Source organism: Botryllus schlosseri, chromosome 10, assembly GCF_051294905.1.
Source record: "Botryllus schlosseri isolate E-star chromosome 10, Bs_hap1, whole genome shotgun sequence".
Classification (NCBI taxonomy): domain Eukaryota; kingdom Metazoa; phylum Chordata; class Ascidiacea; order Stolidobranchia; family Styelidae; genus Botryllus; species Botryllus schlosseri.
The window spans coordinates 24,048,637-24,068,852 of NC_137245.1; the positions used below are offsets into that span (position 1 = coordinate 24,048,637).

Sequence of the window (20,216 nt, forward strand, 5' to 3'; positions counted from 1 at the left end):
TTCTATTGCGGATATGACGTTATCGACAGACGACACGAAGAAATTATCACGTCACAGGACTTTGCTCACCCCCACAAAATAATGGTTCCTTGCGACGGCTAGGCCTACAACTGAACCATAGTAGCCGGAGCTGGAGCTGGATAAGTGGTATCAATGAGCTCCGGACTAGAGCCGGAGCTAATTTATGATAGAATATAGCTCCGGAGCCAGAGCTGGAGCAGTTTAAAATTTACGATTGCTCCAAAGCCCTGGCTTGGATTTGGACTTGTACTGTAGGCCTACTTGAAGTTTATAAACATTTAATAGGTTCAATAGTATCATAATGTGATAGGGTGGCAAATGTGGAAGACCTCCTAATATAGTCGATGTAAAGAGATGCACAATAGTGTGTATGCACAATGCACAGATGCACAATGTCTCACCGCGGCCAGTTCAGTCAAGAAGCAAGCATGCATTGTCCTTATCATGTGTCCACCAAGTGTCCATTTCACGTAGTCGGTGCTAGACACTTGGCGGCCCTAGAAATAACAGTACCATCACAACCATCACTACCAACTAACAATCATTACTCGTACACCCCTAATGGGTGGGCTGTCACAGCAAATAATTATGTTTTTCATTGAACACATGGCTTATTCGGACAACAAATTCATGCGTCATGTAGTCGCTTAGTTATTAATTTTAAATATCTATAGGCTATATTAATCCGTACCAATAATCGTAATAATCGCCAGCTTTTGTATTTTCATTAGCTCAATACGCAAGTCACAATAATTAATGCGATGTGTCGAAAATAACGAGCGACCAATTACGCCGTCCTCCTCGGCACAGTCCCGATGTAACATTCGATCTTGATTCTATCGTGTGTCTTTCTATATAGACGTTTTTTCTTACTCTACCAGTCTACCTGTTTCTGCCGACTATTTCGAACCCGCGAAATAGTTGGTTCAACAAGATCAGGGGTCTCCAACACGCGGCCCGCCAGGTCGTATATTTTGCGGCCCGCGAACTGCTGTGAGATTTCGGAAGAACGGTATAAGTAAAACATTTTGCAATGCTGAAATTTATTTCAGTTTCAAAATATATCGTTGTGGTTTCAAAATATTAAGCTATTCACTTTGTGCCCAACAGCAGCATTATTCCTCACTAGCTGAAACGGCTTCGGTTAAGGCAACATCATTCGACCGAGGGAGAATCAACTGATATGAATTGAAAAATAGACATTGCCTTGGCGCCCAATTCCCCAGACACTGCCAAGACCGAGACGCTTAGAAAACGGCTTGGTGTTTGCCCACAAGATCAAGCTTTAGGAGGAGGCAGTTTTTCAGCCAGCAACGTATATCGCTAGCCCTAATATCGATTCTTTAGTCGCTGGTAAGCGTTGTCAAGTAGTCTATCGTGCACAGCACATTGTTAAAAACAAAATGATTTTCATAATCATGATATTTCTTGTTCCATTTGTGCTTCTTTAATAAAATATTACTTCTTTTGAGGTAACATATGCCCATCGCTCATGTTAGAGAGCACTGAGTTGTACTGACGTAAAGTTTTGAAAGCGTGGTTGCTCAACTGTGGGGCCTATTTTTTCTCGATATTGGATTCTTGCGGCCCCCGATCTTTACGCAATTTGAAAAGTTACCCGCCACCCGTTTTGAGTTGGCGATTCCTGATATAGATCATTGGTACACGGAATGCATGTTCTGATGATGATGACCGCTGACCGCGTAGAAATGATGCATGACGATGCAGTACTGGTTAAAGATATTTTGGTCCGTATATTTATAGAATGTATTATGTGACAGGGGTTGGAAGCCTATTCCGTCAAAGAGAGAGAGAGAGGGAGATGATATTCTTTTTCGCCTGCACCATCGAGATGCTTTTGACGACGGAGATGCGATACGAGATACGACCATAAGGACACCTAGTCTGCACCCCGTTCCTTTTTTTCTCCTTCATGTATCCATGGATGCTGACTGCTGAGCGCCTAGCACAGGGGTGGGCAAACTACGGCCCGCGGGCCGCATGCGGCCCACAACACCGCTCTGTGCGGCCCGCGAGAGTCTAAGGAAACTTATTAAAGATATTGATAAAATGCTTGCTAAAAATCGAATTTATGCAACTTTATCTTAGTATATTGCAACATGATAATTCTAAGGCAGTGGTTCTCAAACTGGGGGCTCGTCCCCCCTCTCCCCTTTGGGGCGTGAAAGCGTCTGAAAGGGGGCAGCGAAGCTGAGCACAGAAGAAAAATTTTTTCGCGCTCCGCGCGATTTACATCCAATCCACAGTTATTGCTCTGAGTTTACTATGAATTTCATATTCAAAAATCTCTCATCCACAGTCGTAATCTTTCATGCCATCAAAATATCCGATTCGTTCTCTTTATGCGTAGAATTAGGGTATTTATATTTTATCTACACATAGTAGAAGCGTGTTTGATGCTAACATGGTTATGATGCTGTCAGCATTGTGTGTCCTGGAACTGAACCAAAAGTGGAATTAGTAAATCTATGAGCAGTTCGCTGCTCACAGATTCAAATTTCAATCCTGTTCTAAGAATCGGGACAACCTATACTTTAATATCAATAGTTTGGACAAATTGGTTATTGAGGTCGACCATCCTATGAAATCTCGCGACTGTTTCTGACGCGTGTACGATATCATCAAAGCAATGTTTGGTTTGTTTTAAATAAGCCTATATATTATCCCCATGTCCTCGCTATGTGATCAAATACCAATATTGCGTTTTGATGCGGCCCGCGAATGGATCCAGATGTTGAATGCGGCCCGCGAGCTCAAAAGTTTGCCCACCCCTGGCCTAGCAGGATAGCTGCGGATACCAGTTTTCAAGTCTTTGGTCTGGTGCGGCCGGGGATCGAACCCACGACCCACCGATCGAGATGCCGGACACATCACCATTACAAGGAAATATATTTACCCTATATTCTCAATTGTCAATGTCAATCGACTATGACGGCACAATTGTATATTCCCGGCGTCATTGCTTAAAAACATGATTGAATCAAGGGCCTATCACAACCAGTGGTGCCACTCCTAGTGTTTTAACACTAGATCTAGTGTTTTTTCGGTCGTCCTAGTGTTCTAGTGTTTTTTTTCGCACGATTTTGCTAATCTAGTGTTTTTCTGCAATTGTGCGAACAAAGAATATTCCAACGTTAGACCACTAAATCCTACGCTAAATTTATTGCGGATAAGGCGATTTAGTGTCTCGGACTGTGCTTGTTTTCATGTGGTGGTGTAGTAACAAGCAATTATTGCGTAACAGGGTACGCTGTGATGTGAATCCGTACTTATGAGCGAGAGTCTCTGATAAAATGAAGAGCGATTTCGCTCTGATACTCGTGGTTTCTTGTTGAACTCAGTCTGCAGATTCGGGCATGATTTTCATTTGCCGTGGACAGCATACTTTAGTGTCTCGAATCCGTTAACAGCCTTATTATAGCAAAGAATAGTAAAATAAAATTATTCATTCCTCTAGCTGTGCAATTTCCCTCTGTGATATTATTTGATGAAGTTGATGATTCGTTGGAAGAATGGGCTGCTTTGGCAAGATCGCAAAATAAGCTGCGGGTTATCAATCAATGCCCTCCAACAGAATTTTTGCAAAAATTGAAATCCGAGCACAATGGATTCGGTGAATCAAAATTCCCTTTACTGGGGAAGCTCGTGACGAATCTCTTGGCATTGCCACATTCCACTGCATTCGTGGAAATAAAGTATGCTGTACCGGGCTGTTAAAAAATAACTTTCTTTCCTGAATCTTGCTGGCTACGTGATTCACTCGTTAGGTTGCCTTAAAAACGACGCATACCGAATTCGAATTCTCTCCAACCGATCATCGCGGATTTCGTTGAGTTTGAAAATTTTGAATTTGCTCGAAAATACAAAAAAAAAATTCAAATTTTTCTGCCAACCCCTTGAAATTGTCGCACTGTCTTCAAAAACGATACAAAACAAATTTGACTCAATTCCAAGTCGTAGAAGCGGATTTATTTGAGTTTTTCTATGATAACTCTTGGATTATCCACAGATCAAGGATTATCCCATAATTATCAAAGAAAAAACTCAAATAACTCGCCGCTTCTACGACTTGGAATTGAGTCAAATTTGTTTTGTATCCTCATTGAAGACAGCTCATCAATTTCATGGGGTTGACAAAAAAAATTTCCTAATAAATTAACATTTTTAATTAGATCTGCGGAGTCTTATACTTGTTGGAATTGAACCATATTTGGTGTGCAGCTATTCTTAGGGTAACCTGGTTATTTAATCAGTGAATGGCTGGAATCACGGGAAAAAGTTATTTTTGAACAGCCCCAATGTACAGCAGTGAGCAAGATGCCCCACAAAAGATACTCATGTTTGATGGATGGTGTACAATCGAAAGAGAATTTTTATGATGCCGTACAATTCGAAAGCGACAATATTTGATTTATTCGTGCTTTTGAATTTGTTGAATAATCATGCAATATCTCATGCATATGTATCAAACTCATGGGTGGAACACTTCTTATCTATGGATTTGTACCTTGGTCATAATAGTTATTCGGGAACGGCAAATTTTTGCTGTAATTTACGAATCTAGTGTTTTTTTCGCCAATCTAGTGTTTTTTCACGACATAATCTTGTGTTTTTCCGGGAACCTAGAGTGGCAACACTGATCACAACCCTATCTATTCTGCTTTGTTTATCGACAAATCGTAAATACTAACTTGTAGTTGCCTATGTTTATCTCGATAATATTAATGTTTTTATCAAATCACAACATCACAAGATTGCGATAAAGGTTGGAAGGGTACCCAAGCCACTTGGAGTCCGCTATTCTTTTAATCAGAAACCCAGAACCTAAAACATGAAAATATGTGACATATAGACTGGATTTTTAAGAAAGGATAACATAATAAAGTAAGCGACGAAAATGAATGCAGCATGAGTTGGAAAGTATAGGCGAAATCGATATCAGATTGAGGTCCGGCAATCTTGCATGGGGTATAGCGTATAGGACCATCACTGCGCTATACAGGACTCAATCAGCAGAAAGTGCTTGCATTTCGACTTGAATGTGGACAGAACATGACTGTTGGATAGCAGGCGGGATACTGATCCACACTTGAGGTATACTAGATAGAGCGATGTATTTCATCCTCATCATATGGTAGTGACACGACGAGAACGCGCGTGTGTTGTCGGCTACTTAGGCTAATGCGCTTTTTATTCCGGGGTGATGTAGCTGTAATTCGTGAGAGAGTGGTTATAATCGAACTGATACATTACTTGACAATTTCTAGCTTCCTCACACCTTCTATGTCTAGGACACCTAATCTTTTGAGCAGCGATTTGTCACGGTGTTTATGTATGGTTTTACGCAAGAAATCCTAATCAAATTTCGAAGAAATAAAATGGATATATCAATGCACCAGTAACGTTACTTTACTGTGTGGTGGCAAATATATATGTACGAAGACACCAGGAAGACTTCTTTACTATTTCCAATTAGGCTAACTGCCATCACTCCACGTTGTTGGAAATCGATCACCTCGCGTATAGCAATTAACTTGTCGATTTATCCGCTATTGATCTTACCCGATTCATCAGTCGATGTCAGGTTTCAGCATTGGAGGCGGTTCATTGCCATTCTGCAATCCGCATGGGCGGTGGAGTGGAATCGTGTCGAGGTGACGTATGTTTGTTAATATCTATCGTGTTGCCTATCGGTAGATTTACTGGCATACTGTTTGCTTTTACGCTATATCATGCCGTTGATTGCATGTAATGCGTCTGTCGAAGTCACGTGAATATAATGAATAGAAAGACCAGCTTAGAACTAGATGCTACAAGCGGCGTCGCAGCGAATTTGCGTGACTGGACTATACTCAACTGCAGTCCGGCGGTTCGCATGGTTATGGTTAACAGCATACCAATACGAGAAGCTATCCGGCCGTGAAAATCGCCTTCGGCTGTATTCGTATCATGTCGAAGGAATGAGAAACGCGACGCTAGGAAAAGACCTGCCTCGGTCCGCTCGAGTTGACAGGAAATGGTGATGCTGTTTTAGGCGGTTTGGTGAAGCCTTTTTTCTTCCGCGAGCTGCTATTAGCGCAATATCGTGCTTCGCATTGGCGCGCTGTGCATGATGTCATCGTTTCAAAGTTGCATTTGAGCGGGATTGCTGGCATTTTCGGTCTGCTTCCTTTCGAATGGGTGTGGGAGAGTAGCGTGTTCTATGTTCAGGTTGAACTGTTAACAGGTTTCGAAATCATAGTTTCCTTCAACACCATAAAGTAGGAATATACGTTGAATTATGTACTTATTCATAGTCTGTTAGCGATTAGCGTTAGAATTAGCCTGCGATATGAGAGAAATCGTCCATCTGCAAGCCGGCCAATGCGGTAATCAAATCGGAGCCAAGGTGAGAATATATTCTGTTCTTCATGTTGAATCCGCATCAAGCGCTTGAATCGATAATGCTATTTGCTAGTTCTGGGAAGTAATTTCCGATGAACACGGTATCGACCCAACTGGTGTATATCATGGCGACAGCGACCTACAGCTGGAACGAATCAACGTATACTACAATGAAGCGTCAGGTTTGTGACCTCGATATATAGCAGCCACCGACCCAAACACGTTACCAGCAATTGTTCTAACATTGTGACGATGTACGGAATCTAAGCGCATTTAAACAATATGATGCATCTGTAAGTGTGCTACCAACAGGCTTTAACGTTATTGCTTTCACTTCAGGTGGAAAATATGTACCAAGAGCCGTGTTGGTAGATCTTGAACCAGGAACTATGGATGCGGTAAGGTCCGGGCCGTTCGGACAGTTGTTCAAACCAGACAGCTTCGTGTTCGGTACGTGTAAACTGTATTTCCCTCCCTATTTCGCAATACAATAGTACTTGAATGCAGGTCAAAGCGGAGCGGGTAATAACTGGGCTAAAGGACATTACACAGAAGGGGCCGAACTTGTAGATTCGGTGCTTGACGTGGTCAGGCGAGAAGCGGAAGGGTGTGACTGTTTACAAGGATTCCAATTGACCCAATCCCTCGGCGGTGGTACTGGTTCTGGAATGGGCACGCTTTTGATCAGCAAGATCCGAGAGGAGTATCCCGATAGAATAATGATGACATTCAGCGTCGTCCCATCTCCAAAAGTTTCGGACACTGTCGTAGAACCCTACAACGCCACCCTTTCAGTTCATCAGCTCGTAGAGAACACCGACGAAACATACTGCATCGACAACGAAGCTTTATACGATATCTGCTTCCGTACTTTGAAGTTGACCACCCCGACTTATGGAGATTTAAACCATCTGGTATCCGCCACGATGAGTGGAGTCACTACGTGCCTCCGATTCCCCGGTCAGTTGAACGCGGATTTGCGTAAATTGGCCGTTAACATGGTTCCATTCCCCCGATTGCACTTCTTCATGCCTGGCTTCGCCCCGCTCACGAGTCGCGGCAGTCAGCAGTACCGCATCCTCAGCGTTCCCGAGCTCACCCAGCAGATGTTCGATGCTAAGAATATGATGGCCGCTTGCGACCCGCGCCACGGACGATACCTGACTGTGGCGGCTATGTTCCGTGGCCGGATGTCGATGAAGGAAGTCGACGAGCAAATGCTGAACATACAAAACAAGAACAGCTCCTACTTCGTCGAATGGATTCCAAACAATGTTAAGACCGCTGTCTGTGATATTCCACCGCGTGGACTCAAGATGGCCGCGACTTTCGTAGGCAACAGCACCGCCATTCAGGTTAGTCTTCGACGAACGGTCACGTGAGATTGAATTCACTCTTATGTTTCAACATCTTGCGTTTTTCAGGAACTCTTCAAAAGAATTTCCGAGCAGTTCACGGCTATGTTCCGCCGAAAGGCTTTCTTGCATTGGTACACTGGCGAAGGTATGGATGAGATGGAGTTCACTGAGGCCGAGAGCAACATGAACGACTTGGTGAGCGAGTACCAACAGTATCAAGACGCTACCGCCGACGAGGAAGGTGAATTCGAGTCCGAAGGAGAGGGAGAAGTCGATGAAGATTAGTTTGAAAGTATTTTCCTTGAAAGTTTCTTGCTCTCCAGCGCCGTTTCTTGCTAACATGTGCTAATACAACGAAATGTGAATCGATGTAAAACGTAGTTTCTATATATTCCTGCTACGGATGGCTTGGTGGACTGCAGTGTGTGATTTCATAGTAATCGCAGTGGGAATGCTCGTTGCAAGTAGGCTATAGTGCAGGAGTGTATGCAACTATACTGTCATGGTTCGAGTGGTTTCCTCGACCTACCAACGACATGTGACTTGGAGTAGTATCAAACTTATTGCAAGTATATATTGTATAAGGCTTACACACTGTCAGCGAAAATAGTGCGCATGCGCTAAAACAACCCATTCACCACATGTATCAACATGATTGGTAAGAAAAGATTGGTGCGGTGTGCTCAGCGACGCCGTCACGACACGAATGGTTGGTGGCTCGAGTCTAGACTCTGCCAAACTTTTATGTGTCGGAGGTTACCTGGGCTCCTCATCGCTAACCTTACTGCCATATGGCATTGTTTCAAAGAGCCCATAGTGATGGTTAGCGGAGCTATGAGAAAGTCGGTAGTAAAGATCAAGTTACGGGCGCATGAGAACGGCCCCAGTGAGAGACTGATGGTGGAAGCACGTGAGCATGGAAGTCGTCTGTAATCTTACAAATACCTAAAAGCCACTGACAATTTCTGAAATTACTGTGCTTAACGCAAGTGACATTGTAGGCAATAAGCGCAAATGTTGTGTGCGTATGATAAAATTAGGAAAGAATGACTGGTGTGGCTAGTATCTTTGACTATAGTTGTTTTCAAATAGAGGAATGAGTGCGAGAACAAAGTTTGTTACCACAAAGTACCACCCAACGCTATAGAAATCTAAAGAATACATACAATGCATGATAATTTGTTTACGGTGCGGCACTTTTGTCGCTAAGTGGCGCACTTCCAGTTACCTGAAGTCAGCCGATATACATACGAATTTATGGGCTCGACTCGAATTATTTCAGTCCGAGCTCGACTCGATTTCGATTATCCGAACGTTGTAGACTAGGGCTGTTAAAAATAACTTTTTTTCACATTTCGCGATTATTAGCTGAAATTGTTAAGCTAAAAAACGAAGCACACCAAATTTGATTCAATTCCGACAAGTAGAGGTGAATCTATCACGTTGCAAATATATTCAACAATATATTCAACTGCCACATTTCTTTTTAAGATTTGGGAACCTAAAGTTCACTCTAAAACTACTCCAAAATCCTGAAATCTCATCAAACTTCACTATCACCTCACTCTCAAAAGTGATGCGGTTGAAGAGCTTTATGTCACATTTCTAGCTCATGATGATAAAAACATTACCCGTTGATAATTCGGGACTGACAATTGTGATTTGGACATGGGCGCGACCATTCGTAAAATTACTCGAATTCGGGCTGAGTGGGTGATAAAATAAAAATGATTCGAGTTGAGTCGGGTCAAACGTTATAACATCGGAGAAGGACTTGGGACTCGGAACTCCGTTACTTGGTACGATTACGGACGCAACAAACTATCGCTGTCATTTTGCAAACCAACAAAACTGGAATCTTTCTGGGTTGATTACTCAATTAAAAAATATTCTACGCGTTAACGAGCGTTTTATGTGAACAGACTTTTTGATTTTAAGATAAGTACCATCGGGAATTGTGTTGAAAATAGAAAATAAACACCGGCTGCGAGAGAAATCTTATTGAAAGCATAAGGGGTATGATCGCAAGAAACCCTACTATTGCTATGACACAATAATTATTACATTTTAGTTGTTGTTATTGATTGGTTACAATCGAATGCGAATTTAAAGCTGATTTAATTTGAATTTGACAATGACATAAACTTTACTTATCAGGACTATTCCAGAAAACCGGATGTGCACAGTTCAAATGCTCTGATATCAGATTAATCTTTGATAAATTCCAGGGTTGTAACCAAGTCACAAGGCTCCGAATCACAAGTCAATCTCACTTTTATAGTTTTGACTCGAGTCAAGTGGAGTCATTTTCAATTCACCACCGAGTCAAGTCCGAGTTCAAGTCAGTGAGCAGAGGGTCGAGTCCGATGAGTCATGATATTATGACTCGAGTTCGAGTCCATGTCATTGTGTTGACTGCTCACTGTGCTCAGTTTCCAGTTGAAGTCTTGTTAAACCCACTTTTTTTATAACTCTGTTTCGTGATATCGAATGGTTCGCATTTATAGTGTACTAATTTTCCTCACTTTTAGCAGTTTCTAGTCGTATTTTAAGTACCAGTCCCAATGGATGAAATCCCAATAGTGTGGTTATACTTTACTATTCTTCGAAATTACAATGAAATGTCGGTCTTGGCCGCGTGAATCACGCGTCATATGACTTGGTTCGAGTCATGCGCAATGACTCGAGTTAAGTCGAGTCATCAGAAAATCGTGACTCGAGTTGGACTCGAGTCGAGTCATGATTCGAGTCATTACAACCCTGGATTCTAAAATATTCAACCTATAATTGTGGCGCATCACATGTCCGCTAGCTGCAACATTATATGGCGACAGCTTTTACGATGTTGCGATGCATTTGTCCTGGTTTCCATAACTCACTATTTTGCCAGATTATGCACAGCACAAAAATAATTTTATTCAAATATTTAAAATGTGATTTATTTTCGTGCCAAGCGTGAATAGTACAACAGTAAATTACATTTTCACGATATTTGTGGAATGCCAGTCTGTAAGGTTCTGTCAAATAAAGCCTAGCCTACTTGGAAATTATACATTGAATACCCCATTATAAATGCTGCGACCCGCGACGTCATCGAAAACTATGAATTTGAGCCGCGAGCACATTTGAGTTTGAGCCCCCTGCTAGATCTACACATAATGTGAAGTATTTGTAATGGGATTGAATAATGAATAGGCTACATATATAGGATAGGATAGCATATTGATCACTATGATTACATCTTTGGCTACAAACGTTGTGAACCAGAGGTGTGCATTTGCGTATGCAACCTTAGACGGGCGGGATATAAATAATGCAGTGCGCACATCGGCTTTCCGGTAGTGGCAACTAGCGAAGTCCGACATCATCTCATTAAAGAAGTGATAACAGAGATGATAAGACTTAACAATAACAATCGATACCTGACTATATACAAGCAAAACAATATGTAACACTTGGTGGTATTACATATTGATTTATGTATGATTTCAACCATATCTTGTCAAAACTATTCATGCCCCAAGACAGTATATGTATATTTCAGTAAATTTAGTGTGATTTTCCTTCTCCAAACCCACTTGAGGTTAGCTCAAACGCATCTGACCATAAAGCCAAATTGGAAGGCCATTTCGCTGGCCGCACACAAGCCAAAACTGGAGGTTCTTCGATGCCCCCTCATTAGGGTTGCATTTAAAACATAAATATATTTAAAATGAACATGTTTAAAATATCGCCCTTGTTTATAACATATTGTTTATTGATTTTTAGGCCATGACGTCACGAATATTTAATTCTGAGGTCATAGTCGATTGACATTGACAATTGAAAATGTACGGTAAATATAGCTCCTTTGACGAAATATCTACGTATACTATAGCTGTTGAACCGACCATTTCGAGGGTTCCATCCATTCCATACCTACGTCGGATATATCGGGTGTATATCGTCTGTAGGCGCATACTACATGTTTCTTGAAAAGTATTTACACAATTATGGCATAAGTATTCAACTTAACAGAAACAAAATTTTTTTCTTCAAAGGGCCTTTGTTTAAAACCCTGTTCAAAACAAGTGTTTTAAGCAACCATTTGTTTTAAATGCAACTCTACCCCTCACAATTCTTCCCTGCCGATCGCATTTGACTCGCGGACCGCACGCTGCGCGTGCCTGCTGTAAACCATCATATTACGTCAATGATTGTTCTGCTCTTTCACATCACCTCGCGGTAATGTTGATAATGGCAAGGAATTTAAAGTACAGATGTTTGAAACAATGGCCGTACTTGACATATTCTTTTAGCTCTTACAAATGAAACTATAACCTAAAATTGCCGTCATTTTGGCGACATCATGCCATTCAGAATCAGCACGTCTATAGGGCCACAATATTTTTCTCTGCACGTCGCAATTTAGTTCCACACCACATCTCTCCTATAGCTCACGACGCACATCTTTGGCCGGATTCCGATATTTGTTCAGCCGATTCCGGTTTGTTCCTATAAGTTTGAGTATATATCACTTTCACATAGTGCTCAGTAAGAGATTCAATTGAGTAGACCACTTTTGGCGTGTTTCGTAGAGGCAGCCTATACGTTGTGTACACTGTACAACTGTTGTCTGTGCGTTCTCTACGTCATGCATGCCCGCAAAACGCAGCGTATACTTACCTTACATGTATGTGTAATGTGTATATAATCCTTTTGGTGTGTGAGGCTTGGGTTGCGAGATGCCATTAAAACACAGATTTGGGTCGCGATCTAAAAAGTTTAGGAACCCCTGTTTTATTGTGACGGCCGGTAGGCCTACAACACATAACAAGTCAAGAACCGGATCTTAGACCGATCAACCAGGAAATATCACCGAGTTCAGAAGGAATATAGCTAACAGCTATAGCTTTTTCATTCACCGGTTACTTTCAACTCAGAGACGTTTCCGGTCGTATGTCGTATATCCTGTGCTTTGCAAATTCAACGTCGAGTTATGTGGTTTGTGGTTTTACGGTATCACGGAGTTTTATGCTAATGCTGGGAAGGAACTGTTTCTGACCAGAATTACTTTGGTGAAAGTCGATGGTTATCTTCGGGGAATTCTGTCATGAAAAATATTAACAGCAACCGTCTGCAAATGATTGTATCGGTATTATATTACAACCATTAAAAGACGCTTGACAGCCATGGCATGTTTATCACTCAACAATCATGTACATCGCTGACCAAGGAAAATTGTAAATCTCCCCTACAGTACTTATGGTGCCCGGTACACGAGTCAGGTTTCTGTTTAAACTTCACAATATGTATATAAAAAGAACGCGTCCAAGCTCTGTTTACAAATTGTGCTAATATCTCTTGCTTTTTCCTATGTATATATAGATGCCGGAGGGCTCAACGAAAGTCCTTGTTTGGTTTTTATTAAACACGCAAGCAAACAGAAACGAGTGTAGGCTAATGACATAACTTGAAAATTCAAAAAAAGGATCGGTGTTTTCCAATGCTCCCTTTAAGACCCGTTTGTGATGAAGAGTTGTGATAAGGGCTAAGGATAACCAATTTAGGCTTATCATAAACTATATACGAAGCAAAACATGGACATTGGACATCTCAATTCTCATCGCCAATTTGAGTCGTGGGCTGGATTCAGGCCGTTGGATCGCTTACCTGTCGTATCAGACAAATTATCCCAAAAATCAATCCTTTTGTTTTCAAACGGAAGGTCCGTCATGAAATCTATGCAAATTATATTGCCAATACGGATCATTACGGTTCTCTCCTATCAACACCTTTTATTCAAATACAATGGGGATTGTAACTGGATTGGCCGATTGACTTTAGTTAGCCTATATATACACTGTACAGGTTTGCCACCGACGTGGTACAATAATTAAGGATAGCCCAAAATTTTGAGTAGTTTTATATGATCCGCTAAATTTGAGATGCTGCTGACTATATAAAAAGAAATCATCACTATTCCGCCCAGTCTGAATAAGTTCGTGCCTAAAATTAGGGTTACCATATTTTGGAAATCTGAAAAGTGGATACTTTTTCAAAATTTTCAGGTCAAAGTTCTCGCTCAGTGCCCAAAATACAGTTTTTCTCTCACATTATCAGGTGGTTGACTAAAAAATGTCAACTTTCCGGCCCAGCTCCCGAAATACCCGGCGGAGCGTTACTTCAGTGCTGATTTACTATATCTAAGTCGATTTTGCCATATATTTAACCAAAATTCTCAAAAAAGGGGACAAAATCTCAAAAAAGAGGACATTTGGGCGTCCTCCGAGGACACTTTCAAAAAAGTCCGAAGGTATGGTAACCCTACTAAAATGGAAGCTATAATGACTATAAAAATTTATTCGTTCAGGTCTCGTCACAGCATCGTCACCAGTTCGAATTATTTGTTTTCGTGCCGTTCGTGTGGCAGTTCTGACCTGCGGTGCGCACCGTGAATAAGACGTGGACGTACGTAAAAATAAGGACAATACAGTTTTGTAAGACATTGCCTCTAAAAATAAGGATAAATCGCATAAATAAGGATGGTATGGCAACTCTGCTTATAAATCAAAGGAGCGCTTAGGACTTATGAGTATACAGAACGTCAGAGTACAGTTGAATAATATATTTACCACCACTAATATTCAAAGTTATATACCACTAAAACGGCTACTCTTTTACGGAATCAAAACGAAGAAAATCTACCTGGTGTATAAATGACCATGTTGTCGACAAACACCACGAATAACACGAACAAACAAAAACTCAATAAGGTGTGAGATGTGAGGACGAAACGGGCATCTGCATGGCATGTGAAGTACGAACAGTTTTTCATATACTCGGCATTGCACCACGCACCGGATCCGCCCCGCCCGCGGTCAACGTATCATGTCTGGTTGAAAGAATCTGAAGATTTTAAAGCTGCAGACTACTGTAGTCTGTATGAATTTAAATCCTTTTTATGATAGGAAGGACACCCAAAAGTGCTGTGTGTCAATAGTGGAATGGCGCAGAAACTATGTCCTGCATTTTCGCGTGACATTGTTATGGATACGATATTTAGAATATTGTATAAGCGATTGAAATGGTCAGCTAAACTCGGATTTCGGTATACAAGACTTATACCATCACTGTTTCTGTGTTCGCTTGTTGATTTCTAGTCCTAATTTCTCAACAATTTCTAAATGATCATTTTGCACCAAGACCAGCGCTCGTGTCGTTACGTTTTCTTTGTAAACAGAAAAAGGTGAAGGGAATTCTCCCACGAAATCGTTTTAGTCACTCCAGCGGCAATCAGTGCTTGACGATCTTGATATCACGTTGCGGCTTTGCAAAAGACTCAAATCTGTTCGGGCGATTTGCTTGACAAGCATTAACTCTCTTTCTCATATGTGTATCATGATAGGATGGGGATTTTTCGGATATGGTGATTTATTTTTATCGATCATTGCTCATTTTTTTGTTAGATGATGTATGAGAGATTGTCTTAACAGTTTCTGTTTGAAAACGCATATATAACCGCGGACGACTGCTATTAGCCACTAGGAAGAGATCCAATACAACGAGTAGCAACCAAGATGAAAGTGTTCTTCATTGCTGTCGTCGCTATAGCGATACCGAGCGTCCACGGCCAATTTGGCCACCATACCGTGCTGAGCGCGGGCCCGGTAAGCATCCTTGTATATGTCATATCCAGTGGTGGCCCTAAGAACGGGGGGGGGGGCCTGGCCGAGATTTCCCGGGGGGCCCCTATAAGCATATAACCGTAACTTCTGAGGGGCTACGCCCCCCAGCCCCCTTTCCATCTTTTAATATTATCTAGCTTTCACCACGGTAAGGTTCGGTCAGGTGCTGGATTCGGCCATGGCTATTATTGCATGTGTGCAAGGATAGACTACATCAAAACTAAGGAATTTTGCCGCATGCAGAGACGTGATGATTATAGAGATACGGAACTTTTCTAACAAATGCAGAGATTTGATGATGATTGACATATCTGTACGGAATCATATTCTTGCTTGGTACACGGATTTCCATGTTTATTCGTTATTATCCTTGAAAATATAGCATCATCCAAATAGGGGGGCCCTACGACTAGGGGGAGGCCCGGGCAACCGCCCACCTCGCCCACCCCAAAAGCCACCACTGGTCATATCCGTGGCGCAGGTTGAATATGGGGTGTGGAAACTGAGTCAATGCCTATATTTTACTGACAATGAGAACTGTGATACTCACGGCACCGTGTCGAAACTGTAGTTTGTACATATACTCAGTAAAATATCTCGGTCGACCTAACACTCACGTCGGCACTGCTGCCGTTTATGAGATCATTCCAAAATTACATCTTCTCAATGAATCACGACAAAATTGGATAATTGCGCAATGCGCATCTGCGTCTATTATGCACACGCGCCTACAAATATGTCAAGGTAATAATAACAGCTTTTGAATATATAATACCCCACGTTTATCACGTCTACAATACTCAAATATGCCTTGGATGATTGTGATATCATATTCTGTTTTAGTGTCCAGACTATCCAACGTGTGACTATGAAATCTACCACAATGTCTCGCCGTGAGTATGCAATTATTTTCTAGGTAAACCCAAGACTTTAATCACTCATAGCTTCTGAGAATAGTCAGAAGTCCGGACGTTGTGAATAGTCGTATGGAGATGAGACTTATCCCGCCCACAGTAATATTTACCCACGGGAGTGCACTGTGCGCGCTCCGCTCACTTTGACAGCGCGATCTGTAATCCGGATTCTGACGATATCGCGCTCCACCGGTCAATTAGGGATAGGAAAATATTCCCCGTCGTACCGGAAACCTGTTGACAAAAGGCTCAGTTTTTCGCTGTCAAATTTGTTACTTTCGCGCTCCGCACGCAGGAAATGGTGTTGATGTCGGCCGTTTCGCATGTTATGATCCGTGATGAGAACTTCTTCGTGCTCTGTCGAAAGGCTTCGCGATCGGGAATGACTTAAATTCATCGCAATCACCCAAGCAATAACTTTTGCCGATAACAGATTGATCATAATTCGATTTTACGGTACTCGCAGGTTATATGATACTCTTCGAGAATATTAACAACGTCGCAACGTGACATTATTATGAATTATAATACTACAAGACAGATGAGTCGCTACGGTATAATGAATTATATCAAGCTCCCGTTTCGCACTGCATTTATAACAAAAAGCAACAAGTCGGAAAGAGACTGAATGAGAAAAAGGCTGTATCAGTGTATGTCCGATCGAAATCGCGTATAGAGCGCGCAAACGTTTTCACGTCGTCAAATATATTCGTATGAAGAGTCATGTTATGCATATTCTAATGTATTTGGCTTAAATGTATCAGACTAAACTAAAGTATAGATATATATTTATTTCGCGGGAAGGACGTTGATCACCCCCGACTTGGAGTAGAGTGTATAGACTAGGCTTACCATATTTTGGAAATCTAAAAAGAGGACACTTTTTCAGAAACTTGAGAGAGACTTGCAAAACCGGAGGAGAATTCTCAAAAACCGGTGAATTTTGCCCACTTTCTGATCGGTTGACTGAAAAAAAAAAAGTCATCCTACCGCTCAGAGCTCAAAATACCGTTTTTCTCTCCACATTGCTAGGTGGAAGACTAAAAAAAAATAGGTCAACTTTTCGCGCAGAGATAAAATCACCGTTTTTCACTCCGAAATACCCGCCGGAGTGCTCATTTACGGCATGTCACTCGCAATTTGCTCTAAATCTGACCTAAATTTTCAAAAAAGAGGACAAAAGGGCGTCCTCCGAGGACACTTTCAAAAAAGTCAAAAAAGAGGACAAATCCTCTTAAAAGAGGACGTATGGTAACCCTAGTATAGACATGATGATGAAGAACTCTGCGACGTTGCTCGCGTTCTTCCCATCCACAAAACATTTTGTTGACTTTCCAAATTTCCTAAAATCTAAATTTCAGATACGGCTGTGAGGGCTATGTCAAATCATCAAAGATGCCACCATCTCCGTGCAGCGCAACCATACCATGTATTATCAAGTTACCCAGCCTTCCAGGCGAGTGCGAACATATACTCAGCTACCAGTGCAGGTAAGATAGTCATATCATTGTAGTTGTAATACTTTCATACTTATCTCATCTGATTCCTGTATCAGGTTGTCCCATTTCACCTGTTGCCGCATAGACTCTACAAAGGTTTCGTTTCGTATGTTACTATATCGCTATCGTAAGGAATAATTATATCGAGGCTTATACTGAATTGAACAGCATATAGCATCTATAACGCTGCAAGCAAAGCTTGTATAGACAAATTGTTCTTAAATCACCAGAATTGGTTGATATTTGAATTCGATTTTTACTGAATCAATACTAGTCAGCCCTCATGATTACCGGACCACGCCCTGACATATCGACCTCGCACCTAACCGAAACATGCAGCATTCATTTTGTCGCTTACTTTTATTTTATCCTTTCTTTTATCCCGTGTAAAATAATGATAATCGATCAGTGCGCAGCTGTCCGACTACAACCCCATTTGACTCGATTCAATGACTGGTCTGTTTATTGCTTTCCTTATGGTATGGTAGTGATCATAGTGTCCTATATGGTGTGGAGGTGGACACAAGCAGATCTCACGGATCAGTGAGATTGGTGTACGTCACACTTTCCATTTGGTCAAAGGCAATTTGACATTAATTTTTTACTTGCTTGCCGGCATCAATCGGAAGCTACCGCGTTACTGATTGTGAAAATATCATTTTTATTCTGCTCGTGGTCCTGGAACCCCCCAAATCTGCCTCGAATGTAGCATTGTAACGGAGTTTGGTATTGTGACGCAACCATGCCGTCTGGGAGCAGGTGAGGAGCAGCGAAAACCGCAATCATATTGCACATTGTTGCGCGACCGATTGAGCACTCACACTCTCACTCTCGTGCGCTCTTGCTCCTGAGCTGTTCAGACGGCATGGTTGCGTCACAATACCAAACTCCGTTACGATGCAACATTCGAAGCTGATTTTGGGGATTCCAGTACCACGAGCGGAATAGAATTTATATTTTCGTAATCCGTACTGCAGAAGCTTTCCACTGATATCCGTTTGATAAATTTTAGCGCTTGGCAAGCCGGTGAAAATTTACGGTCAAATTGCGTTTGACCAAATGGAAAGTGTGACTTAGACCAATCTCACTGACCCGTGAGATTTGCTTGTGTCCACACCATATAGGACACTATGGTGGTGATATTGGAGTATCCATTGACCACTATCGCACCCGAAGAGTGTAATATTTGCCAAATTCCTGAAATTTCTCGAGCACCTGTCAGGAGCATATCCTGCTGACTTCAATGCCGTTCAGGGCGACTAATCCGTATAGTTAATCTATCTTCTTGAGGAATAATTTCGTTCTTTCGTTCGTTTATAGTCTGTATAGACTGTATATGCTTAATATGTATATCTAATTTTAGCCCTATAAGTACCTGCTGGGATTCAAACTGCTACAAATCTTACAAGTGCTGGACTTCCGGTAAAAGAACATACAAGGTAATAGTTTTCTGTTCCTGCGATACTCCGTGTAGTGATATTCGAAGTACGTAAATCGATCCACTGCCGTCGTTGCCAGAGATGGTTTGGTGTTCTACATCACGGTACATTTTTGATGTCGTGCGACTTGCATTATTTCCATCGCAAAAATGACATGCCGGAATAACTGTGATTATTATAGCGCGAAAAACGTAACACATGTTAGTAGCCTACCTGAATATTCGTTCTAAATCCTCGTGCCTACATGCATACCTTCCTACCCTAGAACGTTCCTATAGGTACAAGCAGCAGTAGGATTAAAATGTTGTGTTTGGTTTAGTCTGAGATAGGCTCTGGTTTGATGTACCACGGGTGTAAATTAACACCGTTTTGTCACCGGCGGTACACGGGTGTGAAAACACACCCTTTTCACTAAGAGTGTGCATTGTTCATGGATCCTGAAAAAAGCGAGGATTTAAACTGATGACTTTTGTTTGAAACAGATCGAATACTGCAATTGCCAGAAAACTGTGTCGTCTCACAATGAGAAGGGCATTTGATAACGGAAGCAAAGAGAAACTACACACAGATCAGATCATGGATTATTGTGGCTCATTCTTGTGACAGCAAATACAGATTATACTATGTGTGTAATATGTCTCTATCTCTTAGATATACACGGGTATACGTGGCGTCGGACAGGTTGCAGGCTTGCAGATAGTTATAAAACTGATTTTGATAAAAGTTGATAAAGATCGTGTCCAGCAAATTATGTGTAAAACTGCTCCTAATTTTGATCTTACTTCATTGTGACTCCGCACTGTTTGCCTGGCACTGCGCGTAAAATATTCAAGTCTTTGAGTATTCTGTTTCACAAAGTCTGATATACGTGTAGCCCTATAAACTGCGTCGAGAATAAGTGACCACGTCAGAA

General features: G+C 41.6%; 2 protein-coding genes across 2 annotated transcripts; both read left to right on the forward strand.

Annotated features, from left to right (window-relative positions):
- The first annotated feature begins 5,677 nt into the window (after positions 1–5,677).
- LOC145448028 (uncharacterized) lies at positions 5,678–19,936 on the forward strand. The gene is made up of 6 exons (XM_080326333.1): positions 5,678–5,696; positions 15,260–15,433; positions 16,295–16,344; positions 17,727–17,855; positions 19,228–19,303; positions 19,786–19,936. Exons 2-6 carry the CDS (start codon positions 15,344–15,346, stop codon positions 19,840–19,842), a joined length of 402 nt encoding a protein of 133 aa, XP_080182459.1. The 5' UTR covers positions 5,678–5,696; positions 15,260–15,343; the 3' UTR covers positions 19,843–19,936.
- On the forward strand, positions 6,331–8,160 carry LOC145448027 (tubulin beta-4B chain-like). Its single transcript, XM_080326332.1, has 5 exons — positions 6,331–6,430; positions 6,500–6,608; positions 6,766–6,876; positions 6,934–7,781; positions 7,851–8,160. Exons 1-5 carry the CDS (start codon positions 6,374–6,376, stop codon positions 8,067–8,069), a joined length of 1,344 nt encoding a protein of 447 aa, XP_080182458.1. The 5' UTR covers positions 6,331–6,373; the 3' UTR covers positions 8,070–8,160.
- Positions 19,937–20,216: the final 280 nt, after the last annotated feature.